General features: G+C 42.5%; 1 protein-coding gene across 1 annotated transcript; it reads right to left on the bottom strand.

The window, feature by feature from the left end:
- Positions 1-590: 590 nt before the first annotated feature.
- On the bottom strand, positions 591-25,434 carry YY1 (YY1 transcription factor). Its single transcript, XM_083840134.1, has 5 exons — positions 24,411-25,434; positions 15,425-15,587; positions 6,368-6,428; positions 3,844-4,002; positions 591-2,759 (listed from the first exon to the last, which is right to left on the bottom strand). The coding sequence occupies exons 1-5, from the start codon at positions 25,105-25,107 to the stop codon at positions 2,577-2,579; spliced, it is 1,263 nt and encodes a 420-aa protein (XP_083696260.1). The 5' UTR covers positions 25,108-25,434; the 3' UTR covers positions 591-2,576.
- Positions 25,435-26,107: the final 673 nt, after the last annotated feature.

Here is a 26,107-nt window from a genome sequence, read left to right as displayed (position 1 = left end):
AATTCACGGTCTAATGCAGGAACATGCAGATAGTAGGCTGGCAACTGTAGTTTCAGAGTCAACTCTGTTGCTATTGTCAAAGCTTGTTTTCTTCACCAAAAATGACTAAGGAGAGCTCTGCAATCAACTAAGCATGAAGTTTTAAGAAAAAGATGTGCCAATTATATCTGAAAACCATAAATAACTGACAGAAGCTGCTCATCACAAATATTTATTCAACCCCAGTATGGAATTTGCTAATTAACAAAGCAAGATCTTTCATGCTAGTAAGTGCTGCTCCTTAGACTTGGGGGTGTCTTGAATGCTTACCAGTTTGAGGCCTAGATGAAATTATTTCGGAGATCACTCCTTAACACAGATGCAATATAACTAGGGACAATGCAAGTTTCAGTTCCCAGTTAGTCTTCAGATGAAGATTAAACATAAGTAACTTCATTGCAAATGCATGTTCAAGGATAAAATGTGATACCATCAAGGAATCTCTTTACTTTGCAACTCAATAAAATTGGTACCACTTCATGACACAGGAAAGTAGAGCTCTGTGCAAGACTAACATCCCATATACCATTAAAAAAAAAGTCAATTAGATCTAGACTGAACTGATTTTATTTCCTTCCAAAGAGGATAGACACTAATTTAACTGAATACAGAATTTAACTTAACTGTAACTATACAAATTTCAGTATATTGTTCTGTTCAATAACTGCTTATAAATAACACTGCCAAATTTCTAGGGCATACCTTAAAATTAAATAACCCATCTTTCTTTCTACTCCTAATAACCTTAGATTGGAGCTGCAATGTTCAAATTAACTTAGATACAGCTGTCAATTCTCTTGCTTTTCCATGTAGTTTTATATTATCCACATTTTCCACCCCCCCCACTACCACCAAACCAGGACTCAAAAGTACATTTCACTGTATTGGCCAAGGAAAGTTTGAAGAACCTCTTAAGAACAGAATTCAGAAAAAGATTAACAACAGTTTTTACTGTAAAATATTCACCACTTCCCTCTAAAAAATAACTTATGCATTTTTGTGCATATTCTTATGTTTATTAGTCTGTCACATTTTACTGTAGCATCTGCAAATTTCTTATTTGAACACTTAACAAACGAGTAGTACCCACTTTTAGTTAGACCATCCAAAAATCCATCAAGTTCTTTGAGAACTATGAGTTCCTGTTTTGAAATAAAAGGTGTCCAAGGATGTTCCAAGAACTTTCATTATTATATTCAGTTAGCCAAAAAAAAAAAAAGACAATTTTCTTTTTTCTGGTATGACCAAACCCTACTGGTTCCCCTACTTCCTATTGCTGTTGCATTTAAACCTCCAAGATTCCTTACCTTTACTAAGCAAAGGTGCCCATCTAGCTATTCACTGTATTGTTTCACCTGCTTACTGTCCAGGCAAACTGAAATCTCCTCACTTCACTGCCAAGTCTCCAAATCCATTGTTCCAGTTAATGGAAGTCTATGTCACTTGAAAACAGCATTATATTCATCAGCTCTGTTTAGGCATACCACCTGATGTGGTATTATGTGATTTCATCACAAATCACTATAATTAAATGCAAAGTAAAGGAAACTTGAGTTTATTTAGCTTCCAGTTTCTGGGAGGTCAAGAGGAACTAGGATTGCTCTGGACAACAAAAGAAAATAGACTGTGCTTACAGATCATTTTCTGCCATATTCTTTCTTTAGGACCACTGTTTTATTGTTGCCCTTTCTATTACATGGGATGTACATATTATCAGGTGTTAATAAAAGGTCAGTGCCTGTACAATACATTCTACAACTGAGCACCACTTTCCGTAACTGAACAGGCAAAGAAATTACACTGAACATCAGCATCTGGCAGTATTTCTCCAAAAAAAGTGACTAAAATGGGTTTAAATTGATTAACACTATTAAATCACATCTAATATTTGATACTACATGATTTCATTACAGCTATACGATACAATTATACAAAATGTGTTAACATCAAAGAATACAACCAAAATTAAGATAGCAAACAAAACCTATATAACTTTTTTCTTTACAGGAAAATACTTTTGAAGTATGCATGTAACTGCCCATTCTTTTAAAGAAAATCTACCGCAAGCAAGTTATCAACCTCCAGGAAAATCACACATAGCATTACTACGCATATCCCCAAAAAGTGTACAATATGCACACTTGGAAAATACAAAATTAAAAAAATTGTAAGCAACAGGTGAGCTTCATATTTATAAGAATGTGAAAAGAAGTCCAATTTTAGCACTGTTGTATAAAGAATTGTCTCTTTTGACGCAAGTTCGTGAACTGACCCCTCCGGTCAGGGTCACTTTACAAAACACCGTGTTCTTGAAACGGCATTACAGAGCAAGGTAGAGCATCTTAGCAATGTCACCTTAAAGTTTTTCTGTTTGTTTTTTGCTTTTTATTTACTACTTATCAAAACATGTCCTTTAGGTTTGTAGGGTTCTTTTTTTAAAATTCTTTCCTAGAAACAATATACAAAGGGGAGGCGTATTTATTTCCAATTCATATTTCCTGTAAGATGCTTGAGTTCAACAACTTTTCCTCCAACTTTCACTGGTTGTTTTTGGCCTTAGCATGTGTTAAGATGTGAGATTTCAGGTTAGTTGATTGCGCAAACTTCTTATTGCAGCCATCGAATGGGCAAACATAGGGCCTGTCGCCAGTATGAATTCGCACATGTGTGCGTAAATTGAAGTCCAGTGAAAAACGCTTTCCACATCCTTCAAACGTACACTGTTGAAAGGAAAAGACACATTCTATTAGCTAATAAAAGTACCACCCATTTCAATTGCAGATTTGAACAATATTCTACACTGCAGAAGCACAAAGCCAGGTGCTGAAGATTATTAGAAGTGCAGCTGTGGGCATTCCTTTTAAATTGCATTTAAACAATACTTCAGGTTGTTTTACCACAGTAGCATAGCAGATTTAAAAGACGAAAATAAATTCTAGCTTGCAAGCAAATGCTTTCACAAAAACAAAATAAAAACCACCACTCCCTGCACCTGAAACAGTATTTTGCTATGCTGTACTAGTAAACAGCAACTGTCCCACATCAGATTTCTCCCTGTCAGTAATAATTTGTGAAGATTTGCTCATTTTACTAGCTTTACTTCCAAGATGGGCTCAGAATACAAATAGCAGCATGTCAGCAAATACTAATCAGGAAACACAAAGCAGCTCAATCATACACAGCTAACCGAATGCCTAAGAACTGCAATTTCTGAAATAATTTGGTTTTCAAAAAAATCTGCAAAAAAGTACGTGAGTATTGATGAACACAGTATGCTCAAAGCTATGAATACATGTGAAGAATACTTATGTGAACAAGAAATATATGAAGTAGGCTGGAGACCTCTGGTGGCAGAAGCTCATGTGACCTGATACGAATGGAAAGAGATTCAGTAACTACCATCATTTTCCTCAAAACTGATTAATACCCACTACTGAAAATTAGTATCATGGGTCAAACGAGCAAACAGCCCTGAGGGTCAGTTGTCTGAATGTGGTAAGGAGAAGACAGACTTTTTCTTCTTTCAGGAGTAACTTCAAGCTTCATTTTTCAAGTGAGTAACTTTACATTATGTTTTAGAAGGTATCTCTCACATACAATTTGCTTATTTCTATTCAAAGCCCATAGAATTAGGTAAATGACAGCCTAATTAACTTAAGGTGACTTCCAACTTTAAAGATGATCATTCAGTGCTTCATCTGATTTTAAAAAATAAAAAGAATATCCCCAAAGAGATGCAGAAGCGAGGTTATATAGCCTACACAAATTCTAACAAATAAATTGTGGTTTGCAAGTTAACAATACCTGAAAGGGTTTCTCTCCAGTATGAACTAGTTGATGTCGCTTTAGTTTCGAGCTCTCCACAAAGGCCTTGCCGCATTCTGCACATACGTGTACTCGAGGGCCATGAGTGTGCAGATGCTTCCTCATGGCAGAGTTGTCCCTGAACATCTTTGTGCAGCCCTTAAAGAACAATGAAACTCAATTAGTAGATAAGCTAGTTCTGTTAAGTTTTATCTGCTACAGTACAAGCATTTAAAATGCTTTCATATCCTGAATACTTTCTGAAAAGTTGGCCCTGAAAAGCAGACCCCTTACATTTATTTCAAAATAAATGAATAAAAGTAATACCATGAAAACTAACAGTGTGAAAAGCTGAGTAAAACAAAATAAAACCCCTCTTTTCTCTTAGTATTACAAACCATGTGCAGTCAAATGAATAATAGGACAGTCTCATGGAGAAGATGCAGCTCTGCTAGAAGCAAGTGAATTCGCCAACAAAAGCACTTTCAGAAAGAAAACGACTGAATGATAGTTCATAGCTGCTTATGGTATAATCTTCAATAGGCTACACTCTGAGTACTACAGTACTCCAATCTGATAGATTATACGCTGTGGTACATTAGAGCATCCTCTAGCACCAATTTGTATCTTCCCTGCTCTATCTTCCAACATTCCATCCTTTTCCTTCTCTGTCCTTCTCATTCCCGAGAGGAAATGGAGTACGAGGGCTTCCAGAACATTATCGCTTACAGGAACTACCCAGCCCACACTTGCAGCAGCAGACTGATCACTACCCACCTTGGCACAGAAAGAGACAACCACCAATTCTAGTTTAAACCCACAAAGTGATGCTGGGCAACTGAATAAGGCAGATGGATCTCTGAGTTACTGCCAGCTCAACCTAGTCATACTCACTTGAACTCAGGTACAGTGTCAGAGGTCTTAATCTGTGGTATGCACTGCATTGACACAGGACTACTTTTGATTCCAGGGTAAATTTAAGTCAGCAGCAACTTGTGGCTCTCTTCATTCAATATTTCTATGCCTTTCTTCACGTCTTAGCAGTGATCAATAGACATCTATCTTAGGTTTTAAAAATGTACTTCTCACAGCACACAATTCCTCATGAAATCCTATTAACATTTGTAAATTCTATTTGTACTCCAAGTGATGCTGTTTAAGCTTACCTAAAACTTAGTCTAACAACATTTCAGGGTTAGGAGGCATGAAGTTCAATAACAGAACCTAAAGAACAAACAACTGCTAATATTCAATTCTACAGGCTTCCTTTTTGGAAGTTATTTCTTCAAAACTAATATTCACATTTCAACGTGCCTTATTTCTTAAAAGGGAAAACTAACACTTCCAAGGAGTTCTCTCTTCAGGTACTAGAATTTCTTTGACTAATTTAAGAAATGCTGCACCAAAATAAACACACCATGGACTTGTGTGCATTTATTTCCAAGTCCCTGCTTGCCTCTGAGAGGAACAGTTATACCTTCTGCAATATTTTCCTTTCTTAAACTGAAGTCATAAATACACGTAGCCCAGAAACATTAGAAAGGACAGAAGATGGAAGAATTGTGGTTTTTTTTTTTCCTGTTTAAATGAAGTTGAGGCTATGAAAAAATACATCAAAAACAAAGGCAGCACTCTTCAGCACTGTAAAGAATAAGTGTTCTTGTATCACCACACATTATACTACAGTAAAAACATGATTATGTAGAATGTGAATTGGAAATCAATATAAGCACAAAGAGGAATCCATTAAGTGAGAATATCTTATGCTACCGCTTTCAGAAAGAAGCCTTTTATCCATGCTCTCCAATAGGCACTATTAGCTATCTGCCCTCACTACTTGCTTATGCTCACACCATCTAGACCAGAAGTCAGCAAGGTAGTATTTGTCTTTTTTCATTACAAATTAAGTTGGCTAACAGAAGATCTACAGAAGCTGGGTAATGCATTAAAGCTAGATGCTACCAATTTAAGTGACTGGCAACATTTATTCAAGACAGTGGCTTCCCCACTACCAGTAGATGAGAATCATATCTCCAAGATGTCCCTCTCTCTTTCAAAATGATGCACCCGCCAGCTCTGTGGAATGCAATTCAAAGTCTTCCAATAACGCTAAGTTTGGCATCTGCTCCATAGATTGCTGATTCCTGATCTAGACTCCCAAATCTGTCATAGCTTCCAAGAAGACAATATATAGATCTTAGGAACGTACTTTGAACAGCTTTCAGAACATTCTTTCAAGTATGTATTCTTGGGTGGCAGGAAATCACAACAGTAAAACCAGCATGTTAGGGACTGTGCATCATGGTTACCAGAAGATTAGGGATGCACTAACCTTAAGACAAGGAATGGGAATAATATTCAGTGAAAGGTTTTCATGGAAGCCTCTAAAGAGCGATAACTTAAATACAGTTAATCAAGCATAATCTATTTACAGCAAGACATTTTGCTTATTCTCAAGAGAACATCAGTACAGAATTCTGACCTACAAATCGCTATCACGTCAGAAGCTGAGCACTTCACTTACTTTGTGAGGACAAGCTATCGTTCGTGGAGCATCATCTTCTTTAATTTTTCTTGGTTTCATTCTTAAAAAGAAGAAAGAAAAACATTAGTAGAAAAACATGGGTAGACAGCTCTTCTCCCTCAACTGCCTACGTAATACACATATTTATTCAATAGTATTATGTGCATCAGTAATATTCTTTTTAATACTTTTAGAACTCTTGAAATAATAGTAACAGCATTTTTTGGTATTTGGAAAGTCCAACTTTTCTAGAAGGACCTCAAAAACACCGAATAAGACGTTTAATGCTACATTCCTAGTTCTCTGAGTATTTGGAAATAAGTTTTTTCCTGACTTACACTAAGCATAATTAGGATTTGTTTGAAAATAATGGTTTTTTTTGTGCCTGTAGCCAAGTGGCCTATTTTTCTACACTTCTCTGTTCTTGAACCCAGACACGAAGGACAGAGGAGCATCAATCATTCTTTAGTAGTTTCAACACACAAAACTTCAGAACAAAACTCTACAGAAGCAGAGAAGGCAGGCAAGTTGTAGAATCTACACTGACAACGCAGACATCTGTTATAATCACAGAAATTGTAATTACTCTTACTTCAAGCTATTGTACACATGGATTCCACTCTTGGCAACTGACAAGCAATCATCTACTTAATTTTAGCCACTAACAAAGATATCCACTAACCTATCTGTGCCATTAACCTCCACTGATAGAGCCTAGCAAGTTAATGCTTGCATAGAAATTAGGTGTTTCAAGTAGTCATAAGACTCCCTGTGGACAACAACATTACAACAGTCTTGCTCTAACAGCAATCTGTCTGAATGTCCAAAAAGAGATAAATGTGTAGGCAGTAACCTGGGAAATTGTACACTGCCCCTTTACCTGTCTTTGTATCCCAAACCTGTAGTGCAAGGTCCTCAAAAAATTGAAAAGAAATGGCATGACTAGCGTAGCAGATTCCAATATAAGCAGGTAAGTGTAAATAAGTCATAAATGCACCTCACACAGCTGGATATTCACTTAGATAAGGTATGAGATTTTAACCCATTCCAAAACCCTGCCATAGAAGGGGAGCTACACCATTTAGTCAAGTTCCTCAACTCCTTGTCCTGGTAACACAGTACAAGATAGCTCTGTACAACAGATATGGCATGTAGCTACCTCAAGTTATACAAAAGGTTTTCTGGTGTTTTTGCTAGTTAAATTCAAGGCACTCATCTCTGTTTAACAAAAGAATCGCAATGAGCAGAATTGCTACTCTGAACATTAAGCAGCAGAGGAATCTGTTGCTATCCCAGAGTGTTTTAATCCCCATTAGGACAGTCCCTGAAAACAGACAGGGAAGAATGGGGTTTAGGGTTTCCAAGTAGCAAATACATGTATTTTTTACATGCATTTTTAACACTTGATCTGGCTAAAATGCAACTTCTAAACGTTCAAAACAATCCCTAAGAGCTGTAGGGAAAATAAGCTAAAAATTCTCCATTTTGACCATTTGTTTCTTTGCAGGTAGGCTCCAGGATTCTTTGATGCTGTCATATTCCTGTAAGTAGGACTGGAATCTGCAGATTCACTTGCCTCATTCATGTGGACAGATGAGAGGGGACAGGAAAGGAAGGCCTTCTGAGGCTGAATTAAGGCCAGAGCAGTGAAAAACCTCCTTGAGAATTCCTGAAGACTGGATCCAGGAAAATCTCCTTAGAATCGCCAACAGAGACATAAGTACAGGATGGAGAAGCCTCCTATGGCTCTGTGGGCTATCACTTATCCTTCAGAAACAATCCAACTCCTCTCCGTGTTGCAGACATAGCACAGTTCAAGTGATCATGTATGGGCTAAAGAACTCGACAGTTAGCCACTTCACGGAGACAATGTAAAAACTAGGGATTGAGTGGCTGCATTTATTCCTTTCTCTGAGTGGACTTTCAACAATCTCCTGCTTGCCTAGCATCTCCAGGCTACACTGAATATGTACAGTGCTTACTGAAGAACACTGCAGCCTCCTGCAAGGGTTATTAATATATACATGACAAAAATATGGGAACTGGAGAGTATCATATCTAACAACCCCTTAAAAACAGGCGTGTGGTATTTCTGTTGACAAAGCTCCTCTCACACCATCACCAACAGCACGCCTAAGAATCTCAATCTTGGACACAAACTATTTTTGTTTGTGCAGTCCACTTTTATTACCTTAACTTTCCTGATTCTGAGACTATAGGGCAAAACACAGGCTTTTTTTTTTTTTTTACAGTAGCTCCACAGAACACAACTACCCTTTGCATAGGATTCTCCTTATTGCATCTCCATATTTTTTACAGAAAGAGAAAGCATAGAAATGTGTGTCTGTAATGCCAACGTGGACAAAGGAACAGTGCTTTGATAATACATGACATGAGAGAACACAGTGCCGTGTTTTAATGCCATTAGAGACACCCTTAGCAGACAAATCCAGTTCCATGAATCCCTGCCTCGCTTCTAATGCTATCAACTTGGTAAACGCTGACTCATTTCCCTGACCCTAAAACAAAATGCCCCTAAGCCCAAAATCAACGTCCACGATATCATCAGAATCAGTAAAAACACCACTGTTCTGAGGTCATAACTGACCATTTGTAGAAGTAGAGACTAGATAAAAATGGAATCAGTAATAAGAGATGCTAACAGCTTTAGTAGGCAGGGTTTGGCACAAGATAGCACTGATCACCGAGTTAAATCCTATTCCTAATTCTTATATCTTGCCTCTGGTATTGAATCCAACTTCGAGCAAGAAATGCTACAACAGCGTCATACACAGCAGACTGTTGAAGTATAATGAGAGGGAAAATACCCTAGCCTGTGTGGTCAGGAAGCTTCTAGACTGGTATAGTCAAGAAGCCTGAGGAACAAATGTCAGTTGAACTGGATGGTCAGACTGGCTTCACCATACACCTTACATTTTTCAGCTTACTGTCTGAACAGGCACTTAACATTGTAAGCATCCATTCTGGAACAAGCTGACTTTCTAATTGTCAAGTTCTGTTTCTTTTCTGAAGTAAGGAGAGTCAGCCTAGTAGCACACTCGACTACATAAACATTTAGTCCCTATTGACTACAAAATGACACCAAAATTCTGCCAATAAAGGGATACAATTTAAACCATTTTTCTCCTGGAAACATGGGAAGTGGGCAACTTAAGCCTAAAACTGGGAACAATATTGTGTATATCACAGAGTTGCATGGGCAGCCAAGCTATTCAAAAATCAGCAGCACACATATCAAGAGTAAGAGGCAAACACTGCCCAGGCTGCATCTCAGTGCACAGGCAACAAGAAGCTGCTGGGCCCTTTGTACACCTGAATCAAAGGCACGAGCGCATGTACACCACAAGCACAGCTACAGCAGGTCATTTTCTGTCCAAGGTGTCATACTGCTCACAAAGCAGTGGCATCCACGTGGACAATCACTCAAAGAAGAATGTAAAGACTTAAAAGTTCAAATGTATTAAAGAAAGATTTTGGTTTTACTTTAAAATTAGCTTTCTGCAAAAGGAGACCAGACTAGAACCTGGGCTGCTGATCTTAATTACGCTGTTGCAGATAGCACTTGCTGGTGGGTTAGACATTTGGCTCCCACCCAGCAGAACACCCCTACCAGCTCAGTCCAAGTTTTCTTAGCCTGAAACACTGACCAAAACCAGAACTCTAGCAGATACAACCATTTAAAGTGACTATGTACGCACACAGTAATATCTGGGTGGAAATTCCAAAACAGCTGCCTTTGCAGAAAGCCCATTTCCATGGGCAATTCCAGAATTGCCATTTCTGCAGCAAGCTTCTCTGGGCCACCTCTAGCAAGCTTCTCTGGGCCACCTCTAGCAGTAACTGCAGGCCAGTGAGAAAAACTGAAGTGTAACCTTTTGGACCCAGGACAGTGCAGTTAAAGGCTAAGCCTGTTAACTTGTATTTAAAGCACCACATTGCTGGACTGAAATCACAGGTATTAACCATTCCTCAAAACAAAGTTACTTTCTAATATTGCAGTGACAGTTACAGATACTTCTCTCCTTTCACCTGCCCTGCTGACCTGCAGGAGCTGTGCCTTCACAGATTTGAGCCCCCACACCAAAGCTCTGTCAATCTCCACAAACAATTGTGTTGGAGATGGATCCAGTTTTTAACAAGTTAGCCACAGAAGCAGTACTAAAGCATAAGTCAAAAACAACTAACAGTAGATTTCTGTCCCCTGTTCCAGTATCTCCTTTTTTTCTCTGTTAAACCTGTGTTGTCACATCATTTCTTCTCACTCTCTATAAAGCCTAAACAGTATTACTCTCTCTCAGGCAACTTCTTTTGCACTTCCTGGAGGTCTCTGATGATCAGCAGTGATAATTCACCTCTACAGATGACCGCATCCCTACGAACGGTTAGAAAAGGAGGAAGTTATTCTCTACGAGTGGTGTCAGTACCACTTCTGGTCTGTTCCCTCACTCCGTCACACCCCTATACTGCCCTACTGAGGCAGAAGTAACACAAGTGGTCCGTTTGTGCTAAAGAGCTCCTGAAACTGGCTAGACTGGCTTTTGGATAAATAGACACAAAGGGAGTGCCACAAGGTGTCCTAGGAATCTACCTACAACCAAAGAGCCCACAGTTAGCCTCCAAGTAAGTTTCAGACACAGCTAGGCCCAGAACTGTTGTAAAATTAAACCGTTCCCTTTCATTCCAAGGTTCCAGCAAAAATAGTTACTGGTTTTGTTCTAGTTTGCAGAACATCATGTATGTAAACACAGAGAGTGACCTTAGCAGTGTGTGACAGAGAAAGAGATTTCCCTTCCCCCAGAGTGACGCCTGGGGTAAAGCAATTATCAGTTTACTGCCCTTTAAGTTTCTCTGGAACAAGAACAAGAGCAGTACAAAAGCATATACCTTATAAAGAGGCCTAAACCATAAAGCTAGGTGACCAGCATGCTTTGTCATGTTTAAGAAGGGTGTCCGGTTTCAAACTCTAATGCAGTTTCCTCTTCTTTGCTTTCTATCCATTTTGGAAAGCGGTCTTAACAGGAGGGGCACTTCTTCCAATGGCTCTCTTCCAGGAAAGGTACCAAGAGGAGCAGAAGATAAAGCCACAGAGTGGATAGTTTTTACCTCTAGGAACCATTACTGTGCCAATCTCCCAGCTTCCCCTTTTATTTCTTTGTAGTCTACTCATATTTGTACCCTGCTGTCTCTAGCCAGTTCAGTCATATATCAAGAGAGTAGACAGGAGTTTTCAGAGGGATTTGTTTGGGGGAATTTTAAAGACGTTTACCATATGCACCAACTGGAAACACATCTGCTACTTCTCCAAGCTTTTAGTACCAAGCAGTCATGACTGCTTCACATCTAACTACAGAGTAACTTGTAATCAGTTTAGACTTGGATGAAACATTTTATTTCACCTTAATGGACTTCCAATACCTTTTGACTGGGACACAGAAAGAATAATGAGGTAATTTTTGAGGTTTTACTTCTTTCTTTGCAGATCATTGACAACTAATGTTTTACATTCTGATCTGACTGCCTTAGAGAAATACACAAATCCATTTTTTACTTTTTTATTGCATTTGAAAGTGTACTAGAGAAAATGCATGAGTCTTACAATAGAATGCAATAACTTGTAAAAGGAAGTTGCCCAACAGCTATTAATTTATAATCATTCATCTGTGAATTACTAAACAGATCTTAATGTTCTGACGCAGCTTGTTTATTTGCAACGTTTTCAATAGTTTCAGAATGTAGACAAACCTTTCCAGGAATCACTACAGAGGTTCCAGTTAAAGGGCCCAGATTCCTGCTACGTGACTCAATGACAAATGCACCAAAAAGGCAGCAAAATCCAACGGTATTCCGATGACATAAGCGCTCGTTCCACTGGTGCCACCTAGCTGCTGAGCAGCAGTGGTGCCCATTTCATGTGCTGAGTTTCTGCAGCTTCTAAAATGCTTTTTGTAAGGCTGCAACACTACAGAAGACTTCAAGCATCATCGAGACCACCCCACTTTACCCCTCAATGAACAGACTCAGCACTCCAGACCCCTGCCTGAAATCGGTTACTACTAAAGTTAAATTCCAACATAAACGTGCATTTTAATTAGGAGGCCACAAAGCTCTTATGTTACCCAAGTTAAATTACCCAAGCTTTGCCCATTTAAAGTTAACCTCAGAACTCTGTTCCCATAAATTAATGCAACTGTCTCAGTAAATTTACCCTCAATCAATATAAGCTGCATGGGTATGAAGAGTGAATCTAGCCTGGTTTTGAGTAGCTGATTTACAAATGTATAGCACGTTTCTTCCAACTAATTTAATGAAAATGGGAAAGCATCCCAAAATAGCTTGTTTTCAACTGCACAAAATTAACTTAGTATTAAATTTTCCTAGCCTGTTTATGCTTCCTTATATGTGGACTATGCACAGACTTTTTCCCCATAAACAAAATAAAAGGCAATACTACTGAGAGCACATGAAACTTTGGAATTTGAAACTCAGTAACTCTTAAAACTTAACATGCTGGTCAAAGCTTTCAGAATACAGCTGAGAATTTCAGAAGTCTGAAGTCTGAATCTTGTAATCCTTCAAGCAACGCTTGGAACTTTCAGAGAACTTAACACTAAATAACACATCATTTTAGAAATACAAATACAACCCTATTCCTAAACCCTATACCTCCAAACCCAATTCTCGTGCAAGTAAACCAATTTTTTTCTTTCAGTTTGCCATGCAAGAAGGCTTCCAGTGATATACAATATGTAGATCAACAAGACAACCGAGCAATACAAGAAGAGATCTGAGGATATCAGAGCCTGAAATCACCTTATTAGCTAAAAGAAGTCCCTTCAGCATATTTCTTTCTCTGCAAGAGGATAAAGACCATAGCAAGCAGTATTCTGATACACCCACATGCACCAGTCTCAGCTATACGCAATCATTTCAGATCTAACATACAACTAACGCTGTTTTCTTTTTCAATGTTCTTTCTTAAGGCAAGAGTAAAGGTTTGACAATCATTGATTCTGACCAAGAAATCAAAAAAGCTTTCCTAAAACAGAAGATGCCTAAGGTTTTCGTACACCTGCGGTTAAGCTATCAGAACAATTTTTGTAGGCTTCGGGCAACCTGGGTATATTGCTGAAGGTGACACGTGCCCAGTATCAATGTTTGTTCACCTTATGCCTAAAGCAGATCAAATTTTATCTGCTATAGAGAGATATATTAACAGAAAAATGAGACAATACACATAAAACTCAATCTTTCCATCATCCACTACAAGTTCTACCTCTGTAACTTCCTAGAACATTCCGCCCTGGACAAGAAAGTTGCAGTTTTACATTACTGCCAGGTGCTACTATTCTCTCAACAGAAAACTAACTAAAACCTAAAGATGCAATACTTTTTACAATATTAAGAAGCATGCAGAAATATCTCACAGAAGCAGCCTGGTAAATTCAAGAAGTCCAAATCCTGGCAACCTTTTCAAGTACGCAAACTGATCTGGAGAATAACATTCAGTATGTGCATGAAGGAAACCCTGTAAGAAACTAGTTCAACTTCATAACAGAAGATGATAAAAGATAGGTATTTAGTACCTCAGTGCTTACCAGAACAAAAGGTTTCAGAATATTTTAAATAACTGAAAGAACCATTCTAGGCACATGATTAGCAGAAACGTTTAAGTAACATTTTAGAATTCGAACACTATGTACATTCGGAATATCACTTAAACATTTGCTTTCACAGAAAATTGTGTATTAGCCTTTCAGCAATTCTCAGAGGAAAACACATTCATTTTGATCATTTTACTAGTAAACAACAGTATCAATAGGTAAACCACCCACCACTTCAGGAAATCCCTTTTTCAGTTGTTCATGACTTTTTTTTAAATACATTTCCAGATCAGATAGTTTTACAGTGCTTGCTCCCTGCCTCTTTCTTGAAGCTTTCAATATTCAGCTTAATGGCTTTACTGCAAACAACAGCGGGAAGAGCCTGTACCAGCAGTCCTCTGGTAGAATCACAGCAAAGACTAATAGAAGCAGCTTCTAAAAAGCAGCAAGATCAAAGAGGTGAGACAAGTGCAGACACAGCTCACTGAGCACCAAGATCTACCCAACCAAGAAGCCAGATCAGAACTTGGGTCAATAGTCCTTGCCACCTAGCAAGTAATTGGGGGAAAAAAAAAAAAAAAAAAAAAGATATTTTCACCATATTTCTCCCTGCTGTAGCAGCCCCAGAAGGCAAGAGCAACAACATCTGAACATCCACCCGCTCTAAGTGACAAAGTTTTGCACTAGCACTCTGCAGAACACCCAGCTGGTACCAACATGAAAATAAGCATAGCTTCATACATACTCTTTGCTTTCAGCACTGGAAAAAATGATTACAGCAGCTTCAGAAAGCAAACCATTGAGCTTAAATTTTTGGAGACACCAGCATTACCGTTGCCCATGCACTGAGTGAAGCAGTAAGCCTTCTGTAATTGCAAGTGCACTGCACAAATGTCACAGCTGTCAAGTGCCAAACTGGACTTTTCTCTCGTGACCTCAAGGTTGCCCTCTGGTGGCCACAGCCTGCCCCGAGCACTCGGTACCACACCCAGCAGCTCAGCAGGGCTTTTGTGTTTAAGACCGAGAGCTTAAGAAGTGAGAAGCAAGTGAAAAACAGAAGTGGCTTTACCAACTATATTAGTCTAGCTTTCTTGTACTGAACGATCTGAATGCAAGACTTCATTTATTTGATCCTTTGTTACCAGAGACACTGAAAGATGCACTCTCTCACATCAAAGATGCAGAATATCAATGTCTTTAGGCCCCACCTTACCTAATGAGAACTGAAGATCAGAAGTCACCTGCTGAATACAGGACCCAATTATTTTAATACATTATTCACTACTCCATTCAGAATTACGTTCCTTGTTTTAGAAGATGATTAAAAGGAACAACAAGCCATATTACATTTACCACTTATTTTGCCCAACAGTTTCTTAATTAAACCAGTGGAAAGAAAGCCTTTTTAGTTTGAAGAGCCTTTCTTCCTACTTACCTAGCAAATTCAGCCAGCTGTTTGGGGTCTGAGAGGTCAATGCCGGGTATTCCACCAGGAGGAAGTTTCTTTCCTGTCATGTACTCTGAGTAATCTGGAGGAGAATTCTCTCCAATGATCTGCTCTTCCACCACCGTTTCATGGTCAATATCTTTCTTATCATCTGAAATACACAAAATACCGAATTCAGTATATACTAAGGATCAAAACAGAATGCAAATTATCAGGCTCATCTCAATGTAAGTTCACTACTGCTGTACACTTAAAAACAAAATGCATTCCCAGATTTCTACACTAACTGTTAAAAACAAAAAGACATCCGTACAGTTACAGCATGAACAACACAGAAAGAACACAGTAGGTGGGAATAAAAGCCTAAGTTGCATATCTACTTAAACACAGACAAGTAAGGAAATAAGTAGAACCATCCTACGAGAATGACGGCTGCATTTTAAAGATAACACACTTTTCCTGAAACAATGCATAAACATTTAATTGCTTTAACCTCTTTAACATTAACCTCCACTATAGCCACTTTGGATCTCAACGGCAGTCAGTAACCAAATAAACCTATCTGAGAAGTGACAGATACTTACCTTAAGAAATTATGACTACTGGTCTTTAGCTTCGGAGTCTTCAGAGTCCCTTGACCCTCAACAGAAATGTCACAGAGGGACAAGAAACTTTAAAAATAACTGCTAATGGGCTTCAGCACCTGCCCATAAAATTGAAGTTTTTCAACACTTGCCCACAGATCTGAAAGAAAGCAAAAAGCTAAACAGCGTGTCTCCCTCCCCAGGGGGGCTTCCTCTTCTGTGGCACCGGGCAGCCTAAGCGATTTCCCACTCCACTGTGTAAACAGCAGATAGGGATCGCTCAGACCTTTGATCTGCAAGCCGGTTAGAGACTGCTACTTCAGCTGCTCTACAGCTCCTCCTGTGGATCTCTGCTTAAGGACGGCGGGGAAATGAGGTTGAAGACCTGCTGTTACTGTCAACTCACATTCCGGCACAGAACGCATCACAATGTTTTTTCTCTCTCCTTTTGCTATTTTAGAACAGAAACCAGAGAGATGCAGAGAGGAGAGAATGGCAACATCCACCACCTAGTTCCTCACTGCCCAACTCACACCAGCTGAGGGAAAGAGAGAGCACCAATCCTGTTTTCCACCCTCACCTGATAAACCATCTTCCCAAAATACACCTAGAACAGCAGATGTATATACAGCTCTAACTCTTAACTGCTAATAAACTTGTCACTGCGCTACTTCTCCTACCCTGTGTATGGCAAGATCCTGCAAATCACTCTATACAAAAAGACTTGCAAAGTCCAAGTATTTGTAAAATAGCTTTTTTTTGATAAAATAACAGTATTAGGACAAAAACAGTATTTCCCCATTTTGAAAATATATATCTATAGGAAAACAGGGCAAAGAAAAAAATGAGGCAGTACATCTCTTTTCATTTTTCCCCCCCCTAAACACAAACACAGGTAAAAATATTCGTTATCCAGTAGCTCAGGTTAGGGAAGAGAAGACAAGACATAAGCAAATAAAAGAAATATACTAAGGACAAGTTTCTATTCAATTTGTAATGCCTGCTTTTACTCTTTGCCACTGAGCTATTTCTAGAAATGTTACTGCTAGTTTGGGTTTAATCTGATCTACCAGATCAAATGGCAGTTCGTGTATACATTCCATGGCCAAAGAGGAAAACAGACTTCAACACTGCAAAGGCAGCAGTGTTAATAAGCTAATAATATCTGCAGTATTAAACTGTAACATGGACGATTTGGACACTTTCCTTCACTTTAATCTAGCTTTCCATTCATTGCATTACTTTTCAGTCTTTATCAATGCTTCACAGAAAGCAACTGAATTTACCTTAAGCAAGTACTACAGGGTACATTTTATTGCACCTGCAGGAGTTACAAAGTCAATTCAATAAACCTCTAATTCAGCAACACTTTGTTCTTCCAAACTGTCAGAAGGTTGAGAAGAGGTATTTCATAATGCCCACACAGGCAGAAAAGGCACCAAGAAGCTCAGAAGAACAGAACACCGGAAAGCTAAACGCAAAGCCTCCTCCGTGCTGCAGACCAGAATGAGATCAGCTGCCTTCAATTTGGCCATTTCAGCAGCTCCCCAGAAGTTCCCAGAGCTTCCAGTTTGACTGTCTGATGACATGTATAACAGAAATGAGTTTTCATTTCCTGCCTCAGCTCGGATGCATGAGTCAACTGGGAAGTTTTGTATGCATTCCTTAAGATTTTCTGTCCTTCCCTAGCGTGAAGGCCCACAACTCAACTATGCCTTCTTGATATTTTGAGAGTCAGACTGAAAGTCAGCCAGCCTTCAGTGCCCTTCCTTCCCAAAAGCCCATCAACAGAAATCAATTCCACAGCAGTGTTTTAGCTAGGCTGTTGGAGTAAAACATGAAAAATCAGATCTTATTATTACCTTGATAAAGAAGAAAATTAGCAAAAGTATCACTTAACACATTCTTGACAGTTATGTGAAAATAAAAAGCACTCCAGTCTTCCCATACAAAAACAACACCTAACATGCATCTCTGGAGCAGCACATACCTGCAGTTTTAAAAACTTAAAAAAAAAAACAGCCTAAAACAACAGCGTACAAAACATTTACCTCAGGCTAAGGGCCTTCAAGATAACTTAGGGTATGAACCAGATCTAACTCAGTTATGGAAAGCAGCAGCAGACTTGAGCAGCTCCTTAGCATCACAACACCTTAGTTACAGGCCATCCTACGATACCATCAGCGCATTGGAATAAACAAACAAACCCACGTGCTGGAAGATCTTTACCAACGTCTTCTAGGCAGAACCTTATCGCAGGTTTAAACCCGCGATGCCCTACCAACCCGGACTAGGCAGCTCAAGGTTTAGAGGTTAAAGTCCAAGCAAACTTTCACTCGCGCCGACAAGTTAACCATCACTCTCATTGCAAACAGGTCAAGTTGTCTGCTTGATGACTTCTGCCTTCAAGCAAGTTCTGGTGCAAGCTACATCCAAATTACTTCTCCCTTTTCCTCTCAAAAAGCATCAGAAATTCATACATACTGCATCCAAAGCAAAGCAAAACGCACCTACACAGCCCTCAAGTCCTAGTGACACCTCTGGACAAGTGCAGTCCAAAGGCGGCACAGGGCAAGCTAAATACTGACAGAGCCATTGAGCCAGTCAGCAAAACGAAAATTAACTATATGCTATCTGACCTGCTTTGTTTCGCCCCTTAAAACCAATTTAGAGTGGTTTTAAGCATTCTGCTTAAGCGTATTTAGCCTTGTTCCTATAGATCCGTTGCAGCTTTCCGTAAGGAACTTGGAACATTTCAGTCCCACCTTCTGAAATACTCTGCACAACCGAAGGTATGTCAATTAGTTAACTACTTGATCTTTGATTTCTGTAAAAATGTGCAATATCAGTCACTCTAATAGCTACATCCAACATTCACACATCTTTTAAGATTATAAAATATTGGTTTCTTATAGATATAACAGATATTCTCCACACCCAACATCTTCCTATGCCCAGCTACAGAAGACAGACACCCTGAACTGGGTTGTTCTATGCATCTGTCTAGGACATACCCAAATAAATCTTCATGTTCGTGTCCTTCCACCTGCATTTCACTCACACCCTATATACAGGCAACACGTATTTTGAACTGGACATTTTTGCATTCAAAGTATATCAAAGGAATATTTTTTATACACAGACCAGTGGAAGTCCAGCATTTTAGCCAGCCAGATCTTGTGACAATCACTTAAAACATACTTGGATTGGTGAAATGACCAGAAGTTTTAAGGTTACCAAGCTCAAATACCAATTCAAGGAAGCCAGTCTACCAGGATAAAACCAGTAACTGTAGATTATGTGCAACAGATCAATGACAAAGCATGGTGGAATCTGTATCCCAACACTTTCATTGACTATCTTCTGCTCTTACCACCAAATTTTCTCCATCTCTTGCACAGAAAATCCATCCACCTCAGAACCTCGTTATTTCATGCATTTCCAGAATAGCAGCTAGCTCCAGATGACAGCTCTCAAACTCCCCAACTCTTTCAACCCAAGAAGTCCTATCAGTATTTTTGCCTCAGTTACTCTGGTTTTAACCTTGGAACTTCATCTCGAGATCCCTAGTTTTCTGAGCTATCCTCCTCCTTCACTATATGGCAGGGAGAACACATTGTTATTCAATCACATTTCCCCTGTGGTACATACAGGGTGCAAATGGGAATTCAGAAGGTACGCTTGCTAGTAAAGCGATGAGACCTAACCCTAGAGCTTTCTCCCCGAGGTACCAAGTTAACAGCCACTCTACTTACTGACTGAAAGGATGAACAACATTTAAGCTCAGATTTTCTTTTCATGATCACACAGTTAAACACATTTGTTTTAGGAACGGCTGAAACGCAATTACACGATAAAGGATGTATTCAGCGACTGCGCAGCACCAAGGCACTGTGGTAACAGCTTGGTTATTGCTACCACATCACAATCTCCTCAGGCAAAATACTTCATTGGTCACGTTTGGAAGCAAAGAACCGTAATTAGCTCATTAAATAATACAGTAATTTAGCAGACGCTTCTGAAAGTTAAATTCCATTTTGCACAGTATGTCATTTCTTAACCGAACTGGCTACTCAGTTACTTTCCCTCTGCAGTGCCTTGCACGCAGATGGAGAACAGGTTCTTCTTTCCCCACGTCACCCATCTCATATTTCACACCGCTGAAGGAGACATGAACTGACAAAAACACTGCATATATCAATAGTCATCATCTGACTGTAACGCTGGTGAGACACTGCGCTGAAGCACTCTGACCTGAATCATCAGCACCTCTCAGGGAAAGGTCTAGCAGTAAGCCAGAAGATCCTCATTTGACAACGGGCTAGGAGGCAGCTTCATCCATACAGTTTAAGTGATGAATCACATTCACGTATTTCACTTTCAAAGCTGAAAAGATGTTTAAAACGGATGCAGGGAAATATCTACGGTATGTATTTGTCCTCTAAGGTTCACTGGCAAAACTGTTAGGGCAGACTCAACGCCTATGGATACCAACAGCCTATACTGCTGTCAGTCAGAATCAGAAATGGATTTTTATCTTAACATTTTAAAGGAGCCAGACAAACACTTTCTGCCTCCATTATGATTTTTTTCATATAAGAAGCCCATTACTTATTCATCATTGAAAAGAATTTTGGCTATCCTTGATACAGGCCCAAGACTGAACTAAATGACTCTTCTGTCTTTTATACTACTAAAGATGACTGCTCAGATAGCTGATGATTCTTTTTCTCACCCCAGTAATCTGATAAAGTCAAATGAAAACCCTTCTACTTTAAGAAGTTAAAGGTTTCTTTTTCTCTCTCAAAGAAGTTTTGAAGAACCTTCTAGAAACCCAACATGACATCCCTGCATTTCCAAATATGGGCCCACTGCACAGGCTTTCTGGATCATCATGAACCATTTTCAAACCATACACATATGCATCTTTGTCCTTCCCATCTAGGAACAGGATACTTCAGCAGCTTAAACATCTACGGGCGATGCTGAGGTTGGTTGTGCTACTTCAGCTCTAAAGCTTGCAGACCATCTAGCACAACCTATTTCAGATTCAGAAGCTTGACAACATTATCTAGAAGCAGATGTGGTTACACTAGTACATTTTTCTCCACAAATCAACCCCAACATGTTTAAAATTCCAGCATTTGGCAGAGCCAGAATTTCAGCACCACCTTCCAAATGCAATCTGTGCAATTTCTAACAACCCTTTCCTCCCCCTGTTACTGGGCACTATCATGGAGTCGATGCTTCTGTTTGGTGCCTACTTTCCACACATGAAGACAGACAAATGATTCCATTCTGAAGATCTGGAAAACTAACATGAACTAGAACAAAGCCTTTCCCAAACTAATCACTTTAATTAAAGTAATCATGGGTCACAAGTTTGGTATCACCACAGATACCCAGGTGATAAGAGAAGTTATGGTAAGTCCAAGCCGTTGCCAACAACAGTAGAGCAACTCCAAAGTAACCACGTTAACAAGACCAGGATCGAGCAGTCCACTCTAATCACGTCAGCAGATATTTCATACGCTATTCCTGCACCTTTCAAGAGGTGTTACGACGTATGTTTAATGCTTACGGACAAAGACTTATGACTGGCTACATTTGGTACAGCTAATGTAGCAGCACTAGAAAACAGTAACGAGTAATTAATCCACATTGTCTTTGCACACTGCAGTGAGCAAAGCGCCCTTGTTCCCAGTTCAAATACCCAAGAACAGCAATATAGGGCTCATTGTTTTATCTTGATGCACGGTCTTGTTTACTGGTCATCTTTCGATAAACTTTTTGTTAAATATTTCAAACAGTCAATTAGATCAGTGTGCAAGCAAGTCTTTAATTAAGTCAAAAAACTGAGGCAAAACAACTGTCTTTGTTCAAAATAAAGTGTGCCTGATTCTGCAGGGAAACTTTAGTACAACTATCCTTTTGCAAGCAGGTAGTTTATTCTGGGATCTTTTTCTTCTATTTCTGCTTCTTTTGGATTTTTTCTGGCATTCATCCCCCCTCCCCCCCAAGTTTCAGAAAACACATAATGAAGAACCAAAAGTTAAGTGACCACAAACCACTCCAGACCACTTTTAAAACATTCAGTAAGCTCTGTAAGAGGTATAAAAGCCTACCCGACAAGCTCAGTAAACTTCACTCTTAACTGAAGAGGTTAAACCAAAGGCTGTTTCAAGCTCAGGGTGGGAGGGTGCACAGTATGGGGGGAGGGGGGCTGATGCACATGCGTGCACGTAAAGAAAGTCAAACTTGAATTTTTTTTTCTTTATATAAGTATTTTGTGATTTTGCTTTTGGGGAGTTTGTGTTTTTTTTTTTTTTTTTTTTTGCCTCTTGAATTCAAGTCAGCATAGGTATTCTGCATCTTTCTGCAGCACGGATATAACTGAACTGAATGTACCAATGCAATTCAATCTCCAGTGCATTACAAGTGGAGATCGTTCTGGCCGAGCTTGCACGGTCATGATCACAAAGAAGAAAACCACGGAAATCAATAGGGCTATCCTGATGTAAAAGTTGTGTAAGCTGGAATAGAATCAAACGCATTGATTATACACAGGCTTCGTTTCAGTCAAGCAATAATCAGCACACAGCTCTACGGAAGCATCCTATCAGGCTCTCTGAATCCGAGTACAAGTGAGGCCCTATATCCTGCCAGCTCACGAGCCATACATTCACTTGCTTTCAGCTACCTTAGGTACTTTCCACAAACCAGAAGACTATATATTTTATTCTCTTTTGTCTTTCTTGGATGGCCAGTTTTAAGAAAAGAGAGCATGTGAATTTAATTCAGGTCACATACATTGATACACAGAAGCACATAGAACCAGATTCTACCGAATTGCAGTTCAGGAAACTCTTAACTGAGAGTTCTCTGTTCACCCAAAAGCAGGGAACTCTGATCAGGCTCATTAGCTAACCAACTAAGTATATATCAGAGGTGTCACACACTCTGTCAAACTTGTTAAATAATCATCTATATTAAAAGACATAAAAATCAGAATCGCTGTTCTCTGCATCTTTTCAGACAAAAGAATTCAGTCGTTCAATATACTCTTCCTTCAGCACTCCCTTTACTAATAAAACTACTGGTCACTCACAAGCATCACATTGTGCAAACATTTATTTTTTAACTACATCAGAAGTTTAACCAGTATGTGATACTCTGTTAGACTCCCTACAAATTGTAAAGCGCACAAAAATTACAATGTGCAGAAACAGAGTACATTGGTACTATTATTCATACTAATTTAAGTAGTACATGAAGTGATACTATTTGACCGCTTTTCACCCTTATGTAACTTTAGCACAGAACTTTGACTACAGAGCCTTAGCTTCCAGTGACACATTTTTTTTGGAAAAAAAAAAACACCCACAATGTACCACTGACAAGACAAAAAAAAAAAAACCTCCTTCCCTTTATATATTTTGAAGCGAAGGGTCAGAAAACCGTGGCAGCTTAAATGGGAAGCGCGTGCCAGGTTTATTCCAAGCCCTGCAGATAATACCGGGCATCTTCACATGACTTCCCTGCCTCGCGGAGACACTCCCACAGAAAGCGACTCGGAAACGCACGCTCTCTCCCCGAAAATACGCACTCTCACCCCGAAAACACACGCTCTCACCCCGCTAGGACCCCCCCCGCGCCTGTTTTAAAGCCTCGGCGCCAGCCACGGGAAACCCGAGCGCCGTGCACACCCCGCTGCCCGCCTCCCCCAGCCGTGCCGGGGGGCTCCCGGCTGCCCCCTTCGGAAGGCGCCGAGCACGGGCGCTTCCCCGCCGCCACCCCGCTCCCCCCCGGCCGGCCCAGCTCCCCTCAGCCGGCACCGGGGAGGGCCGCGGGGGCCCGTCCCTCGCCTAACGGTCACGATCGGCACCCGAGCGGAGCGAGAGGAGCGGCGGCCGGGAACGGGAGCCGCGGGGAGGAGGAGGGAAGGGGGAGAAGCGGCGGCGGGGCGGGGACGGGGGGGTTGAAGCTTGGCGCGGCTGGGCTCGCCCCGCACCGTGCGCCCGCCCGCACACCCCGCCTCCCCCTGCTGCAGAAACTACGCCATTGCGGCCTAGTCCTGGAGCCAGCGGCGCGCTGCCGCCGCCCGCCCTCCTCCTCCCTCCCTCCCTCCCGCACCCCCTCAGCCGCCGCCATCTTGGCGGCCGCCGCCATCTTTCCTTCCCCCCGCCGCGGAGCCGGGCAGGAGCAGCGGCAGCGCAGACCCCGCCATCTTTTCGGGGGAGCCGCCATACTTGCCCTGGCGAGGAACATGGCGGCGCCCATCGCACACATCAAAACATGGCCTCCCTTCAAAACAAAACCGGCCGCGGCGAGCCGGGCGGCCCCCGGCGGGCCTCGGGGCTCGGGGAGGGCGGCGGGCGGCGCGCACTTACCCGAGGCCCACATGGTGACCGAGAACTCCCCCTCCAGGGTCTTGATCTGCACCTGCTTCTGCTCCCATTTCCTGCCGCCGCCGCCCTCGGCCCCGCCGCCGCCTCCCCCGCTCAGGTAACTCTTCTTGCTGCTCTTCTTGCCGCTGCCGCCCTTCTTCACGCGGCCCCCGCCGCCGGCCGACGAGGAGCCGCCGCCGCCGCTCTTGCTGCCGGCGGCGGCCACGGTGACCAGGGTCTGCTCGATGTACTCGTCCTCGCCGGCGGGGGCCGGCACGGGGATGAGGATCTGGTCCTCGAAGCCGTCGTCGGCGCGCAGTCCGTCCGAGTCGTCCCCGCCGACCACCTCCTCGCGGGTCTGCACCAGGATCACCTCCTGGTGGTGGTGGTGGAGGTGCAGCTGGCCCCCGCCGCCGCCCGCCGCGCCGCCGCCCGCCCCGCTCGGGTCGCCGTCGGAGACGAGCGGCTGCAGGGCGATCATGGGCTGGTGGTGGTGGTAGTGGTGCGGCGGGTGGTGCGGGCCGCAGTCCTCGCAGCACTCGTCCTCCTCCTCCTCCTCCTCGTCCTCCTCGCCGCCCACCACGGTGGTCTCGATGGTCTCCACCGGGATGGTCTCCACCTCGATCTCGTGCAGCTCCACGATCTCGGCCGGCATCTCCGAGCCGTCCGTGGCGATGTACAGGGTGTCTCCCGAGGCCATGGTGGGGGGGGACGGCAAAGGGAAAGGGGGGGAGGGGGGGGAAACAGCGCTCGCTCGGCGGCCGCCGAGGGGGGCTCGGCTCCGCTGCCCTCAGCCGCCGGCGGGGCTCGGGCGCCTCCCGCCTGCCTTCCTTCTCCTCCTCCTCCCCCTTCCACACAAACACCAGCTCCTCGCAGCCAGCGAGAGGAGGGAGGGAGCAGGGAGGAGGGAGGGAGGCAGCCAGCCGCCAAATCCCGGCTACGCTCCCTCGCGAGACTTCCGCTGCTGCCGCCGAGACGGACCCCAGCCCCCGGGAGGCCGCTGCTGCCGCCGGGAACCGCCCCCCGCGGCCAATCGCGCCGCCCGGCACGCCCGCGCCTCAACCGGGCAAGGCGGGGAGCCAATCGGAGCGCGCCGTCCCGCGGAGGCCCGCCTCCGTGCGCTGCCGCCGGCCTATCGGGGGGCGCTGCGGCGGCCGAGAGCGCCTCCCCGCTCTGAGCAGCCAATCGGCACGGGGCGGCGTCACCCCTCCGCCCGCAGGCCCCGCCCGGCCGCTTAAGCCCCTCCCAGCGCCGAAGCCCCGCCCCGCCCCCACTCCTCCGCGGGGGGGGGCGGGCCCGGCTCGAGCTCCGCCTCCGCCTCGCGCCGCGGGCGGCCGGCAGGTGGCGCGCGCGGAGCCCGACCGTTAACGGCCGTGGCGCGCGCAGGCGCGGGGGGACCCCGCTGACAGGGAGGGCGGCCCCGCGGGCTGCCCGTGGCGGGGAGACACCTCTCCGCCGTTATTTTATACTTTGTACTTTTTTTTTCTTTTCTTTTTTTCTTCCCCAAGGCGGAGCGCGGCCGAGCTTAGCTTGGGGAGCTGCGGGAATTGCTCCCCTCCAGTTACTCTTGGCTCTCCCCTCGTAACAACGGCCAGATAGGGTTTATTGTTGTAAAAGTCCCATAAACGGAGGCTGTTTGCACATCCTAAGAGATTTGCAGGCTGGCACGTGTAAATTTTTCCCGTTTGTAGGGCAATCTT

Source organism: Anser anser (genome assembly GCF_964211835.1).
Source record: "Anser anser genome assembly, chromosome: 5".
Lineage (NCBI taxonomy): Eukaryota > Metazoa > Chordata > Aves > Anseriformes > Anatidae > Anser > Anser anser.
Note: the sequence above shows the minus strand (reverse complement) of the source record. Positions and strands in the feature narration are given on the sequence as shown.